This window comes from Lagopus muta, chromosome W (genome assembly GCF_023343835.1).
Source record: "Lagopus muta isolate bLagMut1 chromosome W, bLagMut1 primary, whole genome shotgun sequence".
In the NCBI taxonomy this organism is placed as follows: domain Eukaryota; kingdom Metazoa; phylum Chordata; class Aves; order Galliformes; family Phasianidae; genus Lagopus; species Lagopus muta.
The window spans coordinates 3182329-3200745 of record NC_064471.1 but is presented as its reverse complement, the minus strand read 5'-3'; the positions used below and the strand labels follow the sequence as shown (position 1 = coordinate 3200745).

The 18417-nt window shown below is 41.2% G+C and overlaps 2 protein-coding genes across 9 annotated transcripts in view; one reads left to right on the top strand and one right to left on the bottom strand.

The window, feature by feature from the left end:
* Positions 1 to 18417, bottom strand: part of LOC125686405 (uncharacterized) — a 354680-nt gene that overhangs the window by 196317 nt on the left and 139946 nt on the right. The gene's annotated exons all lie outside the window — the stretch shown is intronic.
* The window catches only part of LOC125686395 (nipped-B-like protein), a 254045-nt gene that overhangs the window by 158309 nt on the left and 77319 nt on the right, over positions 1 to 18417 (top strand). For all 6 annotated transcript variants that reach the window (XM_048930315.1, XM_048930314.1, XM_048930317.1 and 3 more), the window contains one exon: positions 6053 to 7558. In XM_048930315.1, the coding sequence (XP_048786272.1) occupies positions 6053 to 7558 (1506 nt within the window). The remainder of the gene's footprint in view (positions 1 to 6052; positions 7559 to 18417) is intronic.

Below are 18417 nucleotides of genomic sequence, written 5' to 3'. Positions count from 1 at the left end.
GCTGGTTGTCTAAATTTGTCTGGAAATCTTCTGTTTCTGGAACATTACATTAAACTCTTATCATTCTTCAAGATTTTGACCTGCTACTGAATTAATTTTCAGGTTTGTAGGTGAACTGTTATGTCATAGCCTGAACTGATGATTGAGCATCTGGTGAAGGAAGTGGCTCGCCCAGGAAGCAGAGGTACAAGCAATTGACCTGTGCTTCCCATATGACCCTCCCCCAGGCTCATTTAAGGGCTAGCCTCTGAAGGGTTTTTTTTGAAAAACTCCTATAGCATGAAGCAAAAAGATAAAATTCTTAAGATATTAATGATATTTATGATACTAACGTTAAAAGTAGCTTTGAGTCTTTTAAAAGGAAAGAGAAGATAACCTTGAAAATTACTTGGAAAAAGGATAAAGGAACCCTTTTTTTTTTGCTAAGTTCCTTTTTCAGATTGTTTTAGATTTTTAAAATTCAAATTTGCTTAATTTTTATTTGAGCTATTTCATACATAGTATTGTTATGTTCACTGTTAGGCTTTTAGGCTGCTACAAAGATGGTTTTTATATGAGGAGAATCTTTTTTTTTTTTTTACTTGTAAATGGCACTGCACCTTTTCTGGTGTTTTCCCGTACCACTTGGGAGAGGAAGTTATCATCAACAATTTCCAGGAACCTCTTTGATTTCTGGTGCCCTTCTGTGTTGTCCCTCCAACAGATATCAGAGTGGTTGAAATCCTCCATGGGGACCATGTTTTGTGAATGTGAAGCTGCTCCTATCTGTTTATAGAGGGTTTCATCCACTTGGTCTTCCTGATCAGGCAACCTGTTGCAGAACCTCACTATGTTGTCTCCTTCCCTTTAACCCTAACCCATAAGTTCTCTGTCAACTCCTCATCTATCCCCAGGTGGAGCTCCATGGACTCCATGTGGTCATTGATGTAGGAGGCAACACCCCCTCCCTTTCTCCCTTGCCTGTCTTTCCTGAAGTGTTTATACCCATCTGTTCCTACATTCCAGTTGTGAGAGTCATCCCACCCCATTTCAGTGATGCCAATGACAATTCTCTGATGCATTTAAATCTTGATAAAGAAACAAGATGTATAATTAATAAAGCTTAATAAGAGTTTAAGCCCAGCATTTCTGTCACAGTCACCAAGTTTGCTCTGATGTCGTCCTAAGATGAGGCAAGCCTTTTCTGTTATTGTACTATGTAAATATTACTTGATCTAGTCAATTGAAGATGCTTTTTAATGTAAGTTATGATTGCAGAATAAATTCAACATTTGAGAGGGATATTAGAATTTATCGGTAAACACTTTTAATGTCTCTTGATAATTTTTTTAAGTTTACTTTTTCTACAAATGAATAAAAACTAATTGGAAAAAATGATTTGTGACATGTATAGTAAGTAGCTTTCATTAAGCATACTGTTTTCCTTGTGAAATTAGGTGCTGCTTTGTATTTTTCAAAAGTAATTGTATTTTAGGTTTTTCTTAGGATTTATCTTTGTAACAACTGAGTTTGGAAAGCTATATTTGTTCACAAAGCAATCACATGGATAAAATCCAGAATTCGTCAGAAAATTCTCTTATAAATGAATATTGCTTTTGTAACTAATATTATTTTAATTCAGGGACTTTAAGTTATGACTTTCAGTCTCTAAACAAGTGTAGATGCTTGATTATACTCTTATGTGGTTCAATTCTTTTTATTTTCTAGTGTATTATTTCTGTATTACCGTAGTTGACAAGGAATAATGAGTTACAAGACATCCTTAAGTAGAAAAATCCTAAGATCATATTTAATTCTCTAGCTGATTGCATTATTGTCATATTTAAGAAAATGTGCAAAACTTTACAAAAATGAAGATTCTGAAGTGTGCTACACCCTAAGGCATGAGGCATGTCAGAGCCTGCTTTAGTCTTTTTGTGTTTTGTCCTGAATGAGGTTTCCCTGATGGACTTTTATTTTTTTTTTTTTGCACAGTGACTAGAAGATTGATTTAATTCTGTTGGCAGCTTGCTGAAAATTTACATCTGTTACTGTTCAGATTCAAATCCCTTCCTCTGAACTGCAGTAACTGGAAGCCATCTGGTCTCTCATTATTCTGAAGGCTTTGGAATTTTCAGTTTAGAAAGGCTTCCTGTACCAGGTTCATAACTACTTTCTCAGCTTCTTCTCTGTAAGGGAGCAAGCAGTGAGACTGAAATTGCTGAGCTGTTTGTTCAGTCTCTCTTTCAAAGGGAGAAGCGAGTGCTGTGGGAATCTCTTCTACTGATTGGAAGGGTTCTCTGTTCATTTCTTTAGTTCTTGGAATGTGGATTTAGGGAGGAGGTGAGGTGAGATCAAACTCTCATGCTCAGTAATGCTAAAAGTTCATGAAGGAGTAGAAAGATGAACATGGATATTTATCCTCACTCCATTGATATGTCATCCATCACTACCATTAAAGTAATTTCATATTTAAACCTTTCTTATATCCAGATTATATTGAGTGGTTTAGGCAAAACACTTGTGGTTGATAGAACAGGGTGTTTGGACAACTTTGAAGAGAACTGTGAAAAATTCCCAGGAAAAATGAAAGTTGTCAGTAAACACCAATTTGATATTTAAGAGTATGGTTAGCTGTTATTTGTTGAAAATTCCAAGTCTTGATTGGTAGCTTAAATAAGATAAACATGTAATTTTCCTCTGGCTGACTTGTCTGTCATGTTGTTCAAAAATGGAAGATTTGACAAGAATTAATAACTGTTTAGGGCTGGTATGTTTGATATGATTTTATTTGTTGTTGATTTAAATAATACAAATACGTGGAGTTTCATGTGAGTGGAGACATCCTCACAATCTCTGAAGGATGTCAGTTTTAAAATACAAGAGTCTAAATTTTTATGCCATTAAAAAAGTCTTTACTGTAAAGTGGTTCATCCAGAACTTAGTATTGAGAATCAATCTTCTTTGTAGTTCTGAAGAATATATACACATTTATCCATCTTGGATCTGAAGTCTCCAACTGAATCAATTACAAGATGTAAATGGGGAAGTGATAATTTAATTGTTGTTTTTTCAGATCATTCAGATATTCGGATTTTGGTGTCTATAAGAGTATTAATAGTGAAATGTTCTCATTCTGCTAAAACAAAGCTCTTCTTTAGACTTGTTACCTTTTAACCAGCATTTTCAAAAGACTCGTTTCATTTTGCTAGAACATACAGTTCTAAAAGTTTTTAGGCTATTGTCCTATTATATAATCCGGTACTTGAGGCAGTCATTGGATTTGCAAGAAAGCAGTATTGTTGGAGACTTGAATATTAAGGATGTTCTGGCTGCTGCTTTAGAAAGTTTTCATGTTAAATGGAGGAACTGAGACGTTTCCTTAATCCAATTTCCCCTCATCCAGCCTGTGTCCTTAACATTTGCTCAGCTTCCAAGTTTTCAGAATGGAGACTGACTTGTAGTTTCAGTGGAAACTTATTTGGAGGTATCTGTGGTTACTGCAGTGTAATTTTTTTTTTTTTACATGCATTCAAAGGTTCCTTAGTAATTAAATAGTAAATTTAGCAAATAATAAATTAAATAAATAATAAATAAATATTAAATAAATATTAAATAGATGATAGTATTTAATAAATTAAATAGTAAAATTAGTAATTAAATACTTTCTAAATCTGAAAGTACTCATAGTTTTGACACAAACTTTTCCAAAGATGATGGCTACACCTGTCTTCAGGAATACTGTTCATAACAGGACAGGTGAGACGTAACCACTTGCAAATGCAGCTAACCTTTTTTATTCATTTCAAACTTTTGGTTCCAGTAATGTTTAGTTTCTTGTACCATTAATTTTCATGAGCATGTTGCCAAGTAAAGAGAATGTCTATGTGGATTTGCCAAATCAAAACGATGCATACATAGAAGAACAACCAGGATCAGACAGTACTCTGAACTGTCATAAGAAGGCTGAGGTACTGAATGAGTTCTTTGCCTTGGTCTTCACTGGAGGCCAGGATTCTAGTATTTCTCACGTCCCTGAGCCCTGCATCCCTAAACCTTTAGGTGGTGACTGGGGTGTTAAATCCCCCCCCACTGTAAGGGCAGAGCAAGTCCGAGACCGCCTCATGACAGGCTGAGGAACTGGGCTTGTTCAGCTTGGAGAAAAGAAGGCTGCGGGGTGACCTCATTGCAGCCTTTCAGTACCTAAAGGGAGCCTACAAACAGGAGGGGAATCAACTCTTTGACAGAGTAGACAACAGCAGGACAAGGGGAAATGGTTTGAAGTTGAGGGAGGGAAAATTTAGGTTGGATGTCAGGGGGAAGTTCTTTACAGAGAGTGGTGAGGTGCTGGAACAGCTGCCCAGAGAGGTTGTGGATGCTCCGTCCATCCCTGGAGGTGTTCAAGGCCAGGCTAGATGGGTCCCTAGGCAACCTGGTCTAGTACTAAATGGCGAGGTTTGTGGCCTTGCATGTGGCAGGGGGGTTGGAGATTCATGATCCTTGAGGTCCCTTCCAACCCTGGCCATTCTGTGATTCTGCAATTCTGTGAATCTGAAAACAAACTTGGATGCCTGATCTCTAACTTAGCCCTTTTGTGGCTAACTATTCTTTTTGTTACAAAGAGTGAAGCAAAGAGATCCTGATCACACTTTATTGGTCTCAAGAGCTTGTCAGCTTGTTCATAGTTGTGGCAAGCTCTGTGGAATTTGAAAGAAAAACATTAGTCTGATATTTTGACTAAGTCCTATATCCTGATAATAAGAAGATATTCTACTATCTGTGGAATAAAAAGGATGAAGATTAGAGTTTATTTCTCTCTTCCTTGATTGCTTCCTCCTTACACTTACCCTGCTCCCAAAAATAGAGTTGGCTTAATTACATTTGGTGATAAGGCACCACATGTCTAGGCACCAAATAAATTATTTTTTAGATTGTTGTTGTGATCTAGGCATTTTGACAATATATCTACATAATTTCTAATCTAGACTTAACATCATATTTCCTGATTACAGAGAAAGTAACTTATTTATTTTTTAAATACATTACATAATGATAGTTGACAAATATATAAGCTTTAGTGCAGGTAGGACTTCTAGTACTAATGGCAGTAATTAATTTTAGTTTAGGGTACCGTGTTGGTAATATAAATAGCTTGTCGTTTAAATAGAACATATTATTTTTAATATTTCAATGTGTTTCTCATTTCTATGAATGCTGCTTAATTGCAAGATGTGTGGTTGGCTCACTTTTTATTTTTCTGTATTCTACTCTTGATTTTTTTAATACAAACTGAAAGGAGAATTGCAGAGTCAAGCTTTTGACACTATGTAAAATTATCACTGAACTTTTTATTTTATCCATTGAAAACACTATGGTTGCAAAGGAAAATTAGTAAATCTTTTAAGTATAGGCCCTCTCACCTAATATATACGTGTTATGATATAGACTTCAACTCTTGGTATGCTGCTTTGCTTCAAAGAGAGGAATAGAGTGTTGGAGTTATTTTAATGATATTTTGTACATTGTTCCTGTGTTTCCTAACAATAATATGCATTAAGTTCAACTGATGCACTGAACCATGTAGGGAGATTCTGTCTTAATCACTGCAGATCATTGCTTATTTCATGTATAAGTAAGCAGGCTGAATCTGCAGATTTACAGTAGTATTAATCAAAAAGCAGTTATGAAGGTGCACCTTCAATGTCTTTACAGACTTTTGCTTCAACCTTAAATTGTTTTGTTTTCTTTGTTTTTGTTGTTATATATTGCAACTGCTTTATTTTAGATGGATCTCTTAGGAATTTTAGAGGGACTTGGATTTCATGTGTTTTGTGGATTTTTTTTTAATGATTAATTGGCACCTGTGGTAGACTGACAATGAACAATAGTCAATGAATACCTTAAAGTATTAACTAGACAAATTCTATTCTTGCTTTTAAATTCAATGAGTTTTGCTATGCGTGCACATAAATGCTGAGGGGAACTAATTTGTAGGGATAGAGGGGAATGTATATTTTTGCCTGGAGACTTAATCTCTTTATACAATTTATGACTTATATCTCTTAAATTGTAGATAAGCCTCTGAAGAAGCGAAAACAAGAAAACAAACCACAGGAGGCTGGTGGTGCTACTGGAGGAAATAGACCAACTTCTCAGGAGACATGTTCTGCAGGAAATGGGGCAAGGCCACCACTGATGGTTAGTATTGACCTTCAGCAAGCAGGAAGAGCGGACTCTCAGGCAACAGCAACTCAGGATTTGGATGCCTTCAAAAAAAAAGAAGAAATAAAGCAGTACAATGATGGGTTTGTGTGTTTTCCCCAAGAAGACACTGTTGGAATTAAACTTAAACCTGAAAACCATCCTGAGATTTTTAGGAAAAAGGCAGACTTTGGGGGTCAAAAGACAGCTATCCAACAAAATGAAAACAGACAGATGGAATTCCAGAAAAATGAGATCAGCAGAAGGTTGGAAAGTAAACTGAATGAGAACAAACAGATAGAGGCTAAATATGAAAACAAGCATGAAAGCAGTCAAATAGAGCTGAAACAAAATGAGAACAGACAGACAGCGTCAAAACAAAATGAGAGCAGGGAAATGGAGATAAAACAAAATGAGGGAAAGCAAAATAATGGCAAACAGGAAATAAGACAGAGGCCTGAAATGCCAAAACAGAAGACTGAAGGCAGGCCTGAAATGCCAAAACATAGACATGACAGTAGGAGGGACTCCAGTAAACTGTTGTCAGATAAGAAAATTGAAATAACTAGGCATAAAACAGATGTGAAATCTGATCCTTCAAAGGTAAAATGTGAAAGTAGATCAGATTTAGTGAAACAAAGGCCTGATGGGCGTTCAGTTTCTGATACACTGAGGTGTGACCACATTAACCTTAAACAAAGATCTGAGGACAGAGGGGAGTCAGAGAGATACAGAGGAGATCCGTTCAAGATAAGACGACCTGAGTATTTGAGATCCTCAAACAAAAATGAACATGATTCTAAGCATGGTATAAAATCTGATGTTTCAAAAACTGAGAAATTTGAAAGGAAGCACAGACATGAGTCTGGTGAATCAAGGGAAAGATTTTCATCTGGGGATCAGAAATCAAGACCTGACAGTCCTCGTATTAAACAGGAAAGTAAAGGAGACTGTAGTAAATCAAGACCTGATAAACCTGGTTTTAAATCACCCAACAGCAAGGATGAACAAAGGACAGATGGTAATAAGAGTAAAGTAGATAGCAATAAAATACATACTGGCAATAAAGCAGAGTTTCCCAGTTACTTGTTGGGGGCAAGATCTGGCACGCTGAAACATTTTGTCATCCCAAAAATCAAGCGTGATAAAGATGGCAATGTCAATCAGGAGTCAAAGAAAACTGAATGTAAAGGTGAACAAAAGGAGAAAGTAGAGAAGATTGGGCTAGTTGAAGACCTAAATAAAGGAGCTAAGCCTGTAGTTGTCCTTCAGAAGCTTTCTTTGGATGATGTGCAGAAATTCATTAAAGATAGAGAAGATAAATCAAGGGGCTCATGTTTTAAGCCTAACAAGAGCAAGTCATCCAAATCTAATAAAGGTAAGATCGTTGTTTTTTTTTAATGCATTTTATTTTGTACACTCCTGTTCTGTTCTTTTAGATTTGCTATTCCTGTGGTTAAAAATTAAATACAAAAGTTTGATAGTTTATATGCTTGCTTATATGGTGATTTTGGGGAATCAAAGTGAAACTCAATTCAGGACTTGTTATTGGAAATACTGCTCCAATGTAAGTGAAGTGATTTATGTACTCTGATGCGAGTACCTTATGAGGGAAAACTTAAATGGTTTTAAGCTGCACTTCCATCTACATTAGTTTAATTGGTAATTTCTCTAGTTTAACATAACTGATATATGTATGAATGAAACTGGTTTAAGTGTGTCTGGATAAGTGACTGTTACTACTATAACTAAATTAGCGTACCTGGAGTGGTACTTACACAAGCACGAAGATACTTTTATATTTTTAATTAGGACCGAAATGTGTTTTTCCAAGACATGTTTTGAAATAACACAATAAGAATACAGTTATAAAATACCATCTGCCTTTCTTATGCTATAAACAAAACACACGTGAGGAGCCTCCACAATTTAGGCTTTCTCTGGTTTAACTCAGGCAGCTAAATGCCATACATCCCTAGTAGGATGGGGGAGAAAACTGACAACAGAAATGGAAGAACTCATGGGTTGAGATAAGGACAGTTTAATAAGTAAAAATAACAAAAGGGAGAAAGAAAGAAAAAAAAAAAAAAAGTGGGGAAAAAAATAAACAGAAAAGGGTAAATAGAGTATGTGATGTACAGTTGACAAGGGTTAAGGGGCTGGTTCGGCCCAGTTCTGTGACTAGCGGGGCAGAGGGATTTTTGCAAAATCCACGCCTCCAGAAAAGGGAAACAGGGGACCCCAAAATAATTAAAACAGCAGCAACAATCTGAGGAGAAACAAACTAATTTACTAAATATAGTATCAGAATGCAAGATAGCACACTATAATACAATATAATTAAATTGAAGCTAATAAATCAAATATAATGAGAGAGAGCGTCCGAAAGGTGGAAAGGCCTCACCATAACGCTGAGGTGAGATGCGCAGTCTGGTTGAGCAGCAGGGAGGAGAGCAGATGAAGAAGAGCACATCAGGTGACCTTGCCAGGGGTTATATCTCCTCTCTGACTGCAAAGCCCCCTGGGGTATGTAGTTCTTCTTTTCCAGACAGGTGCCCGGAACTGGAGCACTAACACCATAACTCCCAATGCACTACATGATGTTATGATATGGAATACCAATAACTAAAAATCATAAAACCATGACAACAGTGAAGTTGCTCACCACCAGCTGACCAATGCTCAGCCAGTTCCTGAGCAATGGCAGACCCTGGCCAACTCCTCCCAGTTTTTATTGTTTAGTGTGACTCTATATGGTATGGAATATCCCTTTGCTACTTTGGGTCAGCTGTCCTGGTTCAGTTCCTTCCAGGCTCCTTGTGCGCCCGCCACCCCCCCCCCCCCCCCCCCCCCAGCCTCCTCCCTGGCAAGGCAGTTTTAGAAGCTGAAATGTCCTTGGCTCTGTGCAGCACTGTTCAGCAACAACCAAAACAACCAAAACAAGTTATCAACATTATTTTCATCCTAAATCCAAAACCTAGCATCATACCATATACTATGAAGAAAATGAACTCTACTGCAGCTTAAACTAGTACAGTATCCACCCTTTATTCTATACCATCTGCATTATACTCAGGTCTTGAACTTTCCAATTCACTTGGAAACCAAAGCTGTATTTTGCACTGTTCTCAAGACTGTCTTTAGCCAATGTATCACAGCGCATAAAATTATTTGCCATAACTCGAGTTAGCACTGCCCTGCGTTGTCCTATGCCTTGGTTTCAGCCCAAACAGTGCCAGTCACATGCTGCTATTTGGCTGTTGCTGAGTGATAAGTGCATGCCCATTGCTGGGCCAGGCTGCATGGCAGGGAAGAGCTGCTGCCACGATGGCATGGGGCAGCTGCAGCTCACAGGTTGGACATGCCTGTGGTAAGCAATTGGTCAACATTTTAAAATTAGTAATATGGACAGGATCTTATTCCATATATCTTGTGAGGTTTAATATTTGATCATTTGTTTCTTTTGTAGTTAACACTTCTGTTATATGATTGCTTCTTTGTGCTAAAATTTTGACTACTCAGGTTTCAAACTGGAGTAGATCATCTCACATTTTGAAATTAATGTTACTGACTGATCAAGGTTCCTTTTTAAATTTTTTGGCATTTGAAACATTTAAATTTCTTACATATATGTTTTACAGAGCTGTCCTCTCAAAATAAAGAGAACAAGTGATAGGGGAGAAGATTTCAATTGTACACAGTATTATTTATGAATGCAGTTAGAGGAATATCATTGTCAATGTGTAATTAAAATGTTTTCCAATGGTGATTAGATAAGAAATCATGTAGAAATCTGTGAATATATAATGGTTTATTTGCATGTGTAGAAAGTGGTATCTGTATAATGCATTTTCTGTGCTAAATCTATACTAACCTGATTGTTTTGACTCTTAAAGACTGAATAGTTCAAGACGAAAATTAATTATTTTGTAAAATATGAGCCTCCTTGTTAGATTTTTTTAATCTACAAATTAAACTTTTTTTTTTTTTGAGTTTCAGAACAGGCAAGATTTCCATTCCTCTCAATAATAGCTATTGAGTTGGACACAAAATTGTGACATTTTTGTTGTCAGCTAAGTCTAAAGATTTTCTATGAAACCTGCTTGTTCTTGATAGATGCAATTCAGTTCTAGTCTCAAAAGAATAAACTAGGAATTTGTACAATTCTGTGAACAGAAAAAGAATAATACTTGGAGGCTCTAGCTCCCTCAGAGCCATATACAGTGCATGTACGCTTTCTAAAATGTTTCTGAACTAGACTTATTAGTCTATAGCATGTGATTAAACAGTGTTTTGCATAAAGGCTTTACTGACTTGTCCAACTGCCATGACTGTATTAGCTGTGGCACACATATTCATTTTAAACTCAGGTTTATAATTTTCTGCAATGTTTTTATTTATTTTCTTTTTTTGTGAAATCACACATTTTTATATGCTCTGCAATAACTTGGGGCATATTTTCCAGGAAAAAAAATACGTTTAAATGTGCAATAAGTCTCTATGCTATTGTATCCAGTTTGAGATAGTTAAAAGGATACCAGAAATTTTCATAGAAAAAAAAACAATAGTGTTGTAAACTACATTTCTCTTGCAAATGAAGTTTCAAATGTTCAGCCAGGCAGATTCTTCACTTGATGTTTTCTCATGTGTATTTTTAGTTTGGTGCTTTTTCCCAAGTTCCTGTTAACTTAATACTTATTAAATATTATGCTAAATAATTAGGTGATATCTGGTGTCTGAAAAGATTAATAATTCATAAAACTGTCTTCTCATAAGCCATGCTACTTGTCAACAATTAACCAATACAGAAAAAATTAATGTGACTTCAACAGTGTCCTCTCACCAAATGAGAAATACTATTCGTTTTTTAACTGTGCCATTTTTTGTTCTAAACATTTTATTGCAATAGAAAACGCATTTTCCATGAACATAATTTTAGTTTATTCTGTGTTGTCTGTAATAGATTATTGCAAATGTTTTCTCTTGTTACCTTTAGCATCACTATTCAATTACCTCTCCTATTCCCCTTATTTAATGTAGATTAATCTATTTTCATTGTTCTCTTCTCCTTCTTTCACCTACTTGTATTTCTTGTCCTTTTTTCCTTTCTACAGGTGGGTATTATCAATAAATACACAGATGTTAATAATTAAGAAATACACAAGAAACTTCAGCTAAACAAGTTATTGCAACAAAAAGAATAGATAGAGAACCTACCCTTGTCCTGGGCTCACTAGACTAAAAAACTCCAAAACAAGAGACATGCAGAAAAAAATCCTTCCCACTGATAGTCATCAGCTCTTAAATGGGGTCTAGGAGAGGTGGAGCCAAGCTCCACTCCTTCCAGCAGCACAGGTGAATTGCCTTCACCTGTGCTCCTCTGGCTGATTCATTGCTTGTCTCAGTTGATCAGAGGTTCAGGTCATGATTCAGCAGCTACCATACACTCCACCCCTTCATGGCATGAACCAATGCTCAGGTTGACTACAGGGTAAGCTTTTCCTAATATAGAGATCCAATATATCGCAACGCTTATACAATTTCTATCGCGACACATGTTGATACAATTCAAGACAAGTGACGATTGGTGAATGTCCATATTCTTTTATGGGCTGGTGCTTGATGATGTTACAGGAGGCATGCGGTCGTGAGGTGCAGGTCCATCCTATGTTCCATCAGTCCCATGTAGACCATCACCACATGTTGCACATGATCTGACAGCAACACTGGAACATATTCATAGCATTTCATTCCTTCCAGTGATCCTGAAGGCTCAAAGACTCACGGGGAGTAATACAGATGTTTCAGAGGTACCAGGAGGGGAAGGTCTGCTCTCCAGGGCAAGATACAGGCCATATTTCTATCCTGGGTCAACACTTCCGCTTGTACTGGGGCACGTCCTGGCCGCCTGTACCACACCTTCTAGGTGGATGTCTGTGGCTGCATAATGATATCAGGCACCAAAGGAGGTGTCCTGATCTGCCACAGGGACACGATGGGGGTCCCTTTAGCAATGAAAATTGGAGTGTTGACCACAATATCAGTAGGCCATGTACCTATTACTGGAGGGACTACTGAGCCTCCCACCTCCAATAGTCTCCCCCAAGGCGCAAGTAGGCCACACCACTTGGGTCCTACCTGCACCTCCCAAGGCCATTATATTTTATGGGTACCCGGATCTAAATTCTCAGGGGCAGGAAGCAGAAGATCATTTTCGTTACCAATTTGGGGTGTTACATGAAGATCAGTGCCCGTAATTTGGATCCTAAGCAGGGTGGCTCATGTCGTCTGCAACATTCTCAGGGCACTGGGTCTGCCGTCTCGAGGTCTTTCATTCAGGTCCCGCAGAGTTTCATACAGTCTTTTCATCCACCCCTGCAAGGACTGGGAGTCTGTCTTCAGGGCAGCCTTAAGAATACGGTTATAACGTTTGATGAGGCCTACCCCCGTTGGATTATACAGCAGGTGGAATCACCGTTTGATGTTATTTTCTTCTGCCCAGCGCTGTATCGTTGCACCAGTAAAATGAGTCCCTTGGTCTCTCTCAATGACTAGAGGTGTCCCGTAGGCAGACATCAGTTTAGTGAGTGCCTTGATGGTATATGCCTGGTTTGCTTTCGGTACTGGATAGGCCTGCAGTAACCCACTTGCAGTGTTGATGCAGGTCAGGGCGTATCTTGCCCCTTCGGAACGAGGAAGGGGCCCGATGTAATCGACCTGCCATCGCTGGAGAGGATTGTGTCCCCTAGCAAGATGGGCTGTTGTTTTGGGCAACAATCTCAGTCTCATCTTAGAGCAAGTGTCGCAATCCCAGCGTGCCTGGGCAATGCATGCAGCATGAGCAACAAGCAGGAGGAACTGGAAGCGATTGTGCGCCAGGCTAACTATGATCTAGCTGCTGTTACTGAAACATGGTGGGACTGCTCCCATGACTGGAGTGTTGAGATTGATGGCTATAAACTCTTCTGAAGGGATAGACAAGGAAGGAAGGGCGGTGGTGTGGCCCTTTATATTAAGGACTGTTTTGATGTTGAAGAGCTTGAGATTGCAAATGATAAAGTGGAGTGTCTATGGGTGAGGATCAGGGGGAAGGCCTGTAAGGGAGACATCGTAATTGGAGTCTGTTATAGACCACCAAATCAGGATGAGGAGATGGACGAAGCATTTCACGAGCAGCTTGCGGAAGTCGTGCGATCGCCAGCACTCGTTCTTGTGGGGGATTTCAACTTCCGTGATATATGTTGGAAATATAACATGGTGCAAAGAAAGAAGTCCAAGAGGTTTCTAGAGTGTGTGGAAGATAGCTTCCTTACACAGCTGGTACGAGAGCCTACCAGGGGTGGTGCCCTGCTTGACCTGCTCTTTGCTAACAGAGAAGGACTGGTAGGTGATGTGAAGGTTGGAGACTGTCTAGGGCAGAGCGACCATGAAATTGTAGAGTTCTCTATTCTTGGAGATGTCAGAAGGGTGACTAGCAAAACTGCTATCTTGAACTTCAAGAGGGCAGGCTTTGACCTGTTCAGGACGCTTGTAGCATGGGTCCCTTGGGAGTCGCTCCTTAAGGGTAAAGGGGTCCAGGAAGCCTGGACGCTCTTCAAGGTGGAAATCTTAAAGGCGCAAAAACAGGCTGTCCCTGAATACCGTAAGGCGAGCCGTAGGGGGAGAAGACCGGTGTAGATGAGCCGGGAATTACTGTCAAGACTCAGGAAGAAAAAGAGAGTCTATGTCCTCTGGAAGAAGGGACAGGCTACTAGGGGAGATTACAAAGAAGTCACTAAGGTATGCAGGGAGGAAGTCCGGAAGGCGAAAGCCTATCTTGAACTTAGATTGGCCACTGCAGTAAAGCAGAATAAGAAATCCTTTTACAAATATATCAATGGCAAGAGAAAAACCAAGGATAATCTCTATCCTTTAATTGATGCGGCGGGGAATGTGACCACAGATGAGAAGGAGAAGGCTGAGGTCGTCAATGCCTTCTTTACATCTGCCTTTAATAGTCAGACCTGCTATCTTCAGGGCACTTTGTGCCCTGATCTGGATTTCTGGGCTGACACGCAGAATGTCTCCCCGGAGATCGAGGTGGAGGCCATTAGGGAGTTCCTCCTCCATCTGGACAGTCACAAGTCCATGGGACCGGATGGGCTTCATCCTAGGGTGCTGAGGGAGTTGGCGGGGGTGATTGCTAAGCCGCTCTCGGCTATCTACCAGCGCTCCTGGTTGACTGGAGAGGTTCCAGAGGATTGGAGGCTTGCTGATGTGACGCCCATCTACAAGAAGGGCCGTAAGGAGGATCCGGGGAACTACAGGCCTGTCAGCCTGACATCAGTGCCAGGGAAGGTCATGGAACAAATCCTCCTGGGAGAAATCACACGGCTCGTGCGCGATGTTCACGGGATCAGGCCCAGCCAGCATGGGTTCATGAAAGGCAGGTCGTGTTTGACCAACCTCATCTCCTTCTACGACTGGGTGACCAGACTGGTAGATGAGGGAAAGGCAGTTGATGTAGTTTACCTAGACTTCAGCAAAGCATTTGACATGGTCTCTCACAGTATCCTTCTGTGGAAACTGGCTGCCCGTGGCTTGGACAGTTTTACCCTCCGTTGGATAAGGAACTAGCTGGAGGGCCGTGCTCAACAGGTGGTCAATGGAGTGAAGTCTAGCTGGCGACCAGTTTCAAGTGGTTTCCCCCAGGGGTCGGTACTGGGGCCCATCCTGTTTAATATCTTCATTGACGACTTAGATGAAGGGATTGAGTGTACCTTGAGTAAGTTTGCAGATGACACCAAGTTGGGAGGTGGTGTCAATCTGCCTGAGGGCAGGGAGGCCCTACAGAGGAATCTAGATAAGCTGGATTGCTGGGCCGAGGTGAATGGGATGAGGTTTAACAAGGCCAAGTGTCAGGTTCTGCACTTTGGCCACAACAACCCCATGCAGCGCTACAGGCTTGGGGATGAGTGGTTGGATGACTGTGAAGAGGAAAGGGACCTGGGGGTGTTGGTTGATGCTTGGCTGAACATGAGCCGACAGTGTGCCCAGGTGGCCAAGAGGGCCAACGGCATCCTAGCCTGCATTAGAAACAGTGTGGCCAGCAGGAGCAGGGAGGTGATCATCCCCCTCAGCACTGGTGAGGCCACACCTCAAGTACTGTGTTCAGTTTTGGGCCCCTCACTACAAGAAAGACATTGAGGCCCTGGAACGCGTCCAGAAAGGGGCAACGAAACTGGTGAGGGGTCTGGAACACAAGTCTTATGAGGAGCGGCTGAGGGAGCTGGGATTGTTTAGTCTAGAGAAAAGGAGGCTCAGGGAAGACCTCATTGCACTCTACAACTTCCTGAAGGGAGGTTGTGGTGCAAAAGGGTCTGGCCTCTTCTCCCAGGCAAATAGTAGGACCCAAGGAAACGGCCAGAAGTTATACCAGAGGAGGTTTAGGTTGGATATTAGGAGAAACTTTTTCTCTCAAAGGGTGGTCAGGCACTGGCATGGCCTGCCCAGGGAGGTGGTGGACTCGTCGTCCCTGGTAGTGTTCAAGAGGCGCCTGGATGAGGAGCTACGAGATATGGTTTAGTGCTTGTGGTACTAATAGGAATGGGAGGGTGGTTGGACTAGCTGATCTTGCAGGTCGTTTCCAACCTTGTGATTCTGTAATGTCAGTTAGCTGTATGGGCAGTCCCCATTCTTTAGCAGCTGCCCACATTGTCTTTTGTCCAGCATGCCATAGCTTCTTATGTAACCAACAGGCGATGTTCTCAGATGGTGAATTCTCAATCCACCCAAGATGGGCCAGCATGTCAGCTTCATCATTTCCCAGTGACTGTAGGGGCTAATGACCAGAAACATGGTAGACATGTACAGTCCTGTGTTTGACTGTATTCCATATGTCTAACCACGTCTTTCCCCAGATCGGTCAGGCGTGGATAGTCCATTCCTGGGTAGCCCACTGTGCAATCCAAAGAGTGAGCCCCCGGTACACAGCCCAACTACCTGTACAGATATTCAGGATACCATCACCGTGTTCCTTGGTTATAACCATCCACACGGCTCGCAGTTCTGCCCATTGGCTGCTCTGACCATCCCCCTCGTCGAACCAGATTGTCCCGGTGGAAGGATGGTATGCTATTGCTCTCCACTTGCTCGGGTTGCGCTTATTGGACCCATCTGTGTACCAGGCATCTTCAGGGATAGGATAATTTCCCTCCTGAACAGGACTCTTCTCTGGTGGAGCGACCAGTATTTCTTTTGGTGCATCACTGTGATACGTCACTGGGTCTAGGATCTTCTGGAGTTCTTCTTTCAAGGGTGATGAAGACAGACTGCTCCTTTGGCTGAGGTAGGCAACCCATAGTGCCACTGTTTTTGCTTGGACCACCCGTCTTAGGAAGGTGGGTCAGATCTTTCACCCACCCTGAATCAGCAGAGTGGTCTTGACTATATCTTCAGCCGTTTCAGTTATCAGCTCTACTGCCTATAATCCAGTGTAGGCACCCAGTAACTGTTTTTCAATCATCCTGTACCTTTCTTCTGCTCCATGCCCGACCTGAGACCAGAAACCACTGGGGTCCGAACATAACTCTGGCATTGCCACAGGCCCCAACCAAAGCTGTCTTGAGCTTTGTGGACAAGCCTGAGCTTGTTTAACTGCCCGTTTTGCTTGTTGGAAAGCATCCTGTTTGGTTTTCGCCAGTCCCATAGCTGCCCCTTTTTTGTGAGTCCGTATAGTGGCCTTAGCAGCTGCACTAGGTGAGGTATAAAGGAACACCAGTAGCCCAATATACCTAGAAACTCTTGCAGCTGCTTCGATGTTGCAGGGGCTGGGAACTCCTGAGCCTTATCTATAACAGCACTGGGTAGCACTCAGGTCTTTCCTGACCAAACCACCCCCAGGAATTTTACGGACAGGCCCGGACCTTGCACCTTTTGGGGATTTATAGCCCATCCCCTCTGTTGTAAATAGGCGGTTAATGAATCTGCTGCCTGTCCCACTGCCTCCAGTGAGTCAGATGTCAGCAGGAGATCATCAAAAGAATGATGTAGTTTAACATCTTAAGGTTTTTTCCAGTTAGCCAGGTCATGCGCCACTAGATTATAACAATACGTTGGTGAATGTACGTACCCCTGTGGCAGGACCTGAAAGCTCCACTGCCTGCCTCCCCACATAAACGCAAACTGATCTTGTGATTCCTCAGCAATTGAGATACTGAAGAATGCATTTGCTAGATCTAGGACACAATGATAGGTTTTTATCTCCCTACTCAGTGTGTCCATTAGGGAAGCAATATTGGGTACAGGCAGATGAATAGGCGGCATGATCTTACTTAGTTCTCTGTAATCCACTGTCACTCTCCATGTGCACTCTGACTTTCGCACTGGCCATATGGGGAGTTATATGGGCTGTGTGCATGTCTTATAAAGCCCACTTTTTCTAATTCCTGCACCGTTCTCGATATTTCATCTTGCCCACCCGGGAGTCTATACTGTCTAACATTAGTAATCCGGCACAGTTTCAGCAGGCAAACAGGCCCATGTTTTGCACAGCCTCTTAGTATTGCCTGCACTGCCCGGATACTGATACATCTCTGTCCAAGTCTGAGCTTTCCCACGGTTGTCTGGAGAGCCAGACCCCATAGAATATCTATGCCCAGGATGTATTCTTGTACTGGGGCAATAGACACCTTGTACTCCCGGGGTGGGAGACGCCCAACCCCCAATTTCAACCATGTTTGCATGACAGGAATAGTCTGTCCCCCACAACCACCCATCACCACTCTGTCTCCATCAAATTGGGCAGATCTCCGTAGATAATTGATGTTTCTGCTCCGGTGTCCACTAATGCCATAACTCTCTGAATATTTTTTTGGGACCAATAAATCATTAATTCTACTTAGGGCCTCAGTCCCATCTGGAGGCCCTAGGGGGACTAACATCCCTTGTCATGCCATGAATCGTGCTATGGCCAATTCTTCTGCTTCTGGTGGCTCAGGCATTGTGGCCCGAGACACCTGAGGCAGCTTTTTTTTCCTGTTAGGAACAATGAAATCTTCTAGGTTCCATGTTGTTGTTGGTATTCTTTCTATAACCATTACCCTTGATTTCTTAGGATAGTTCTGAAATTTTTTATTGTCCTGTACTCGTCTTCAAAGCTGGAGTGGGATACAATTGGGCTGGTGATTCATCTTCGCAAATTGGACCCCAGCCCAAATTAAATCATTAAACATTTGTTTCCGGAGACCATTATGGGTC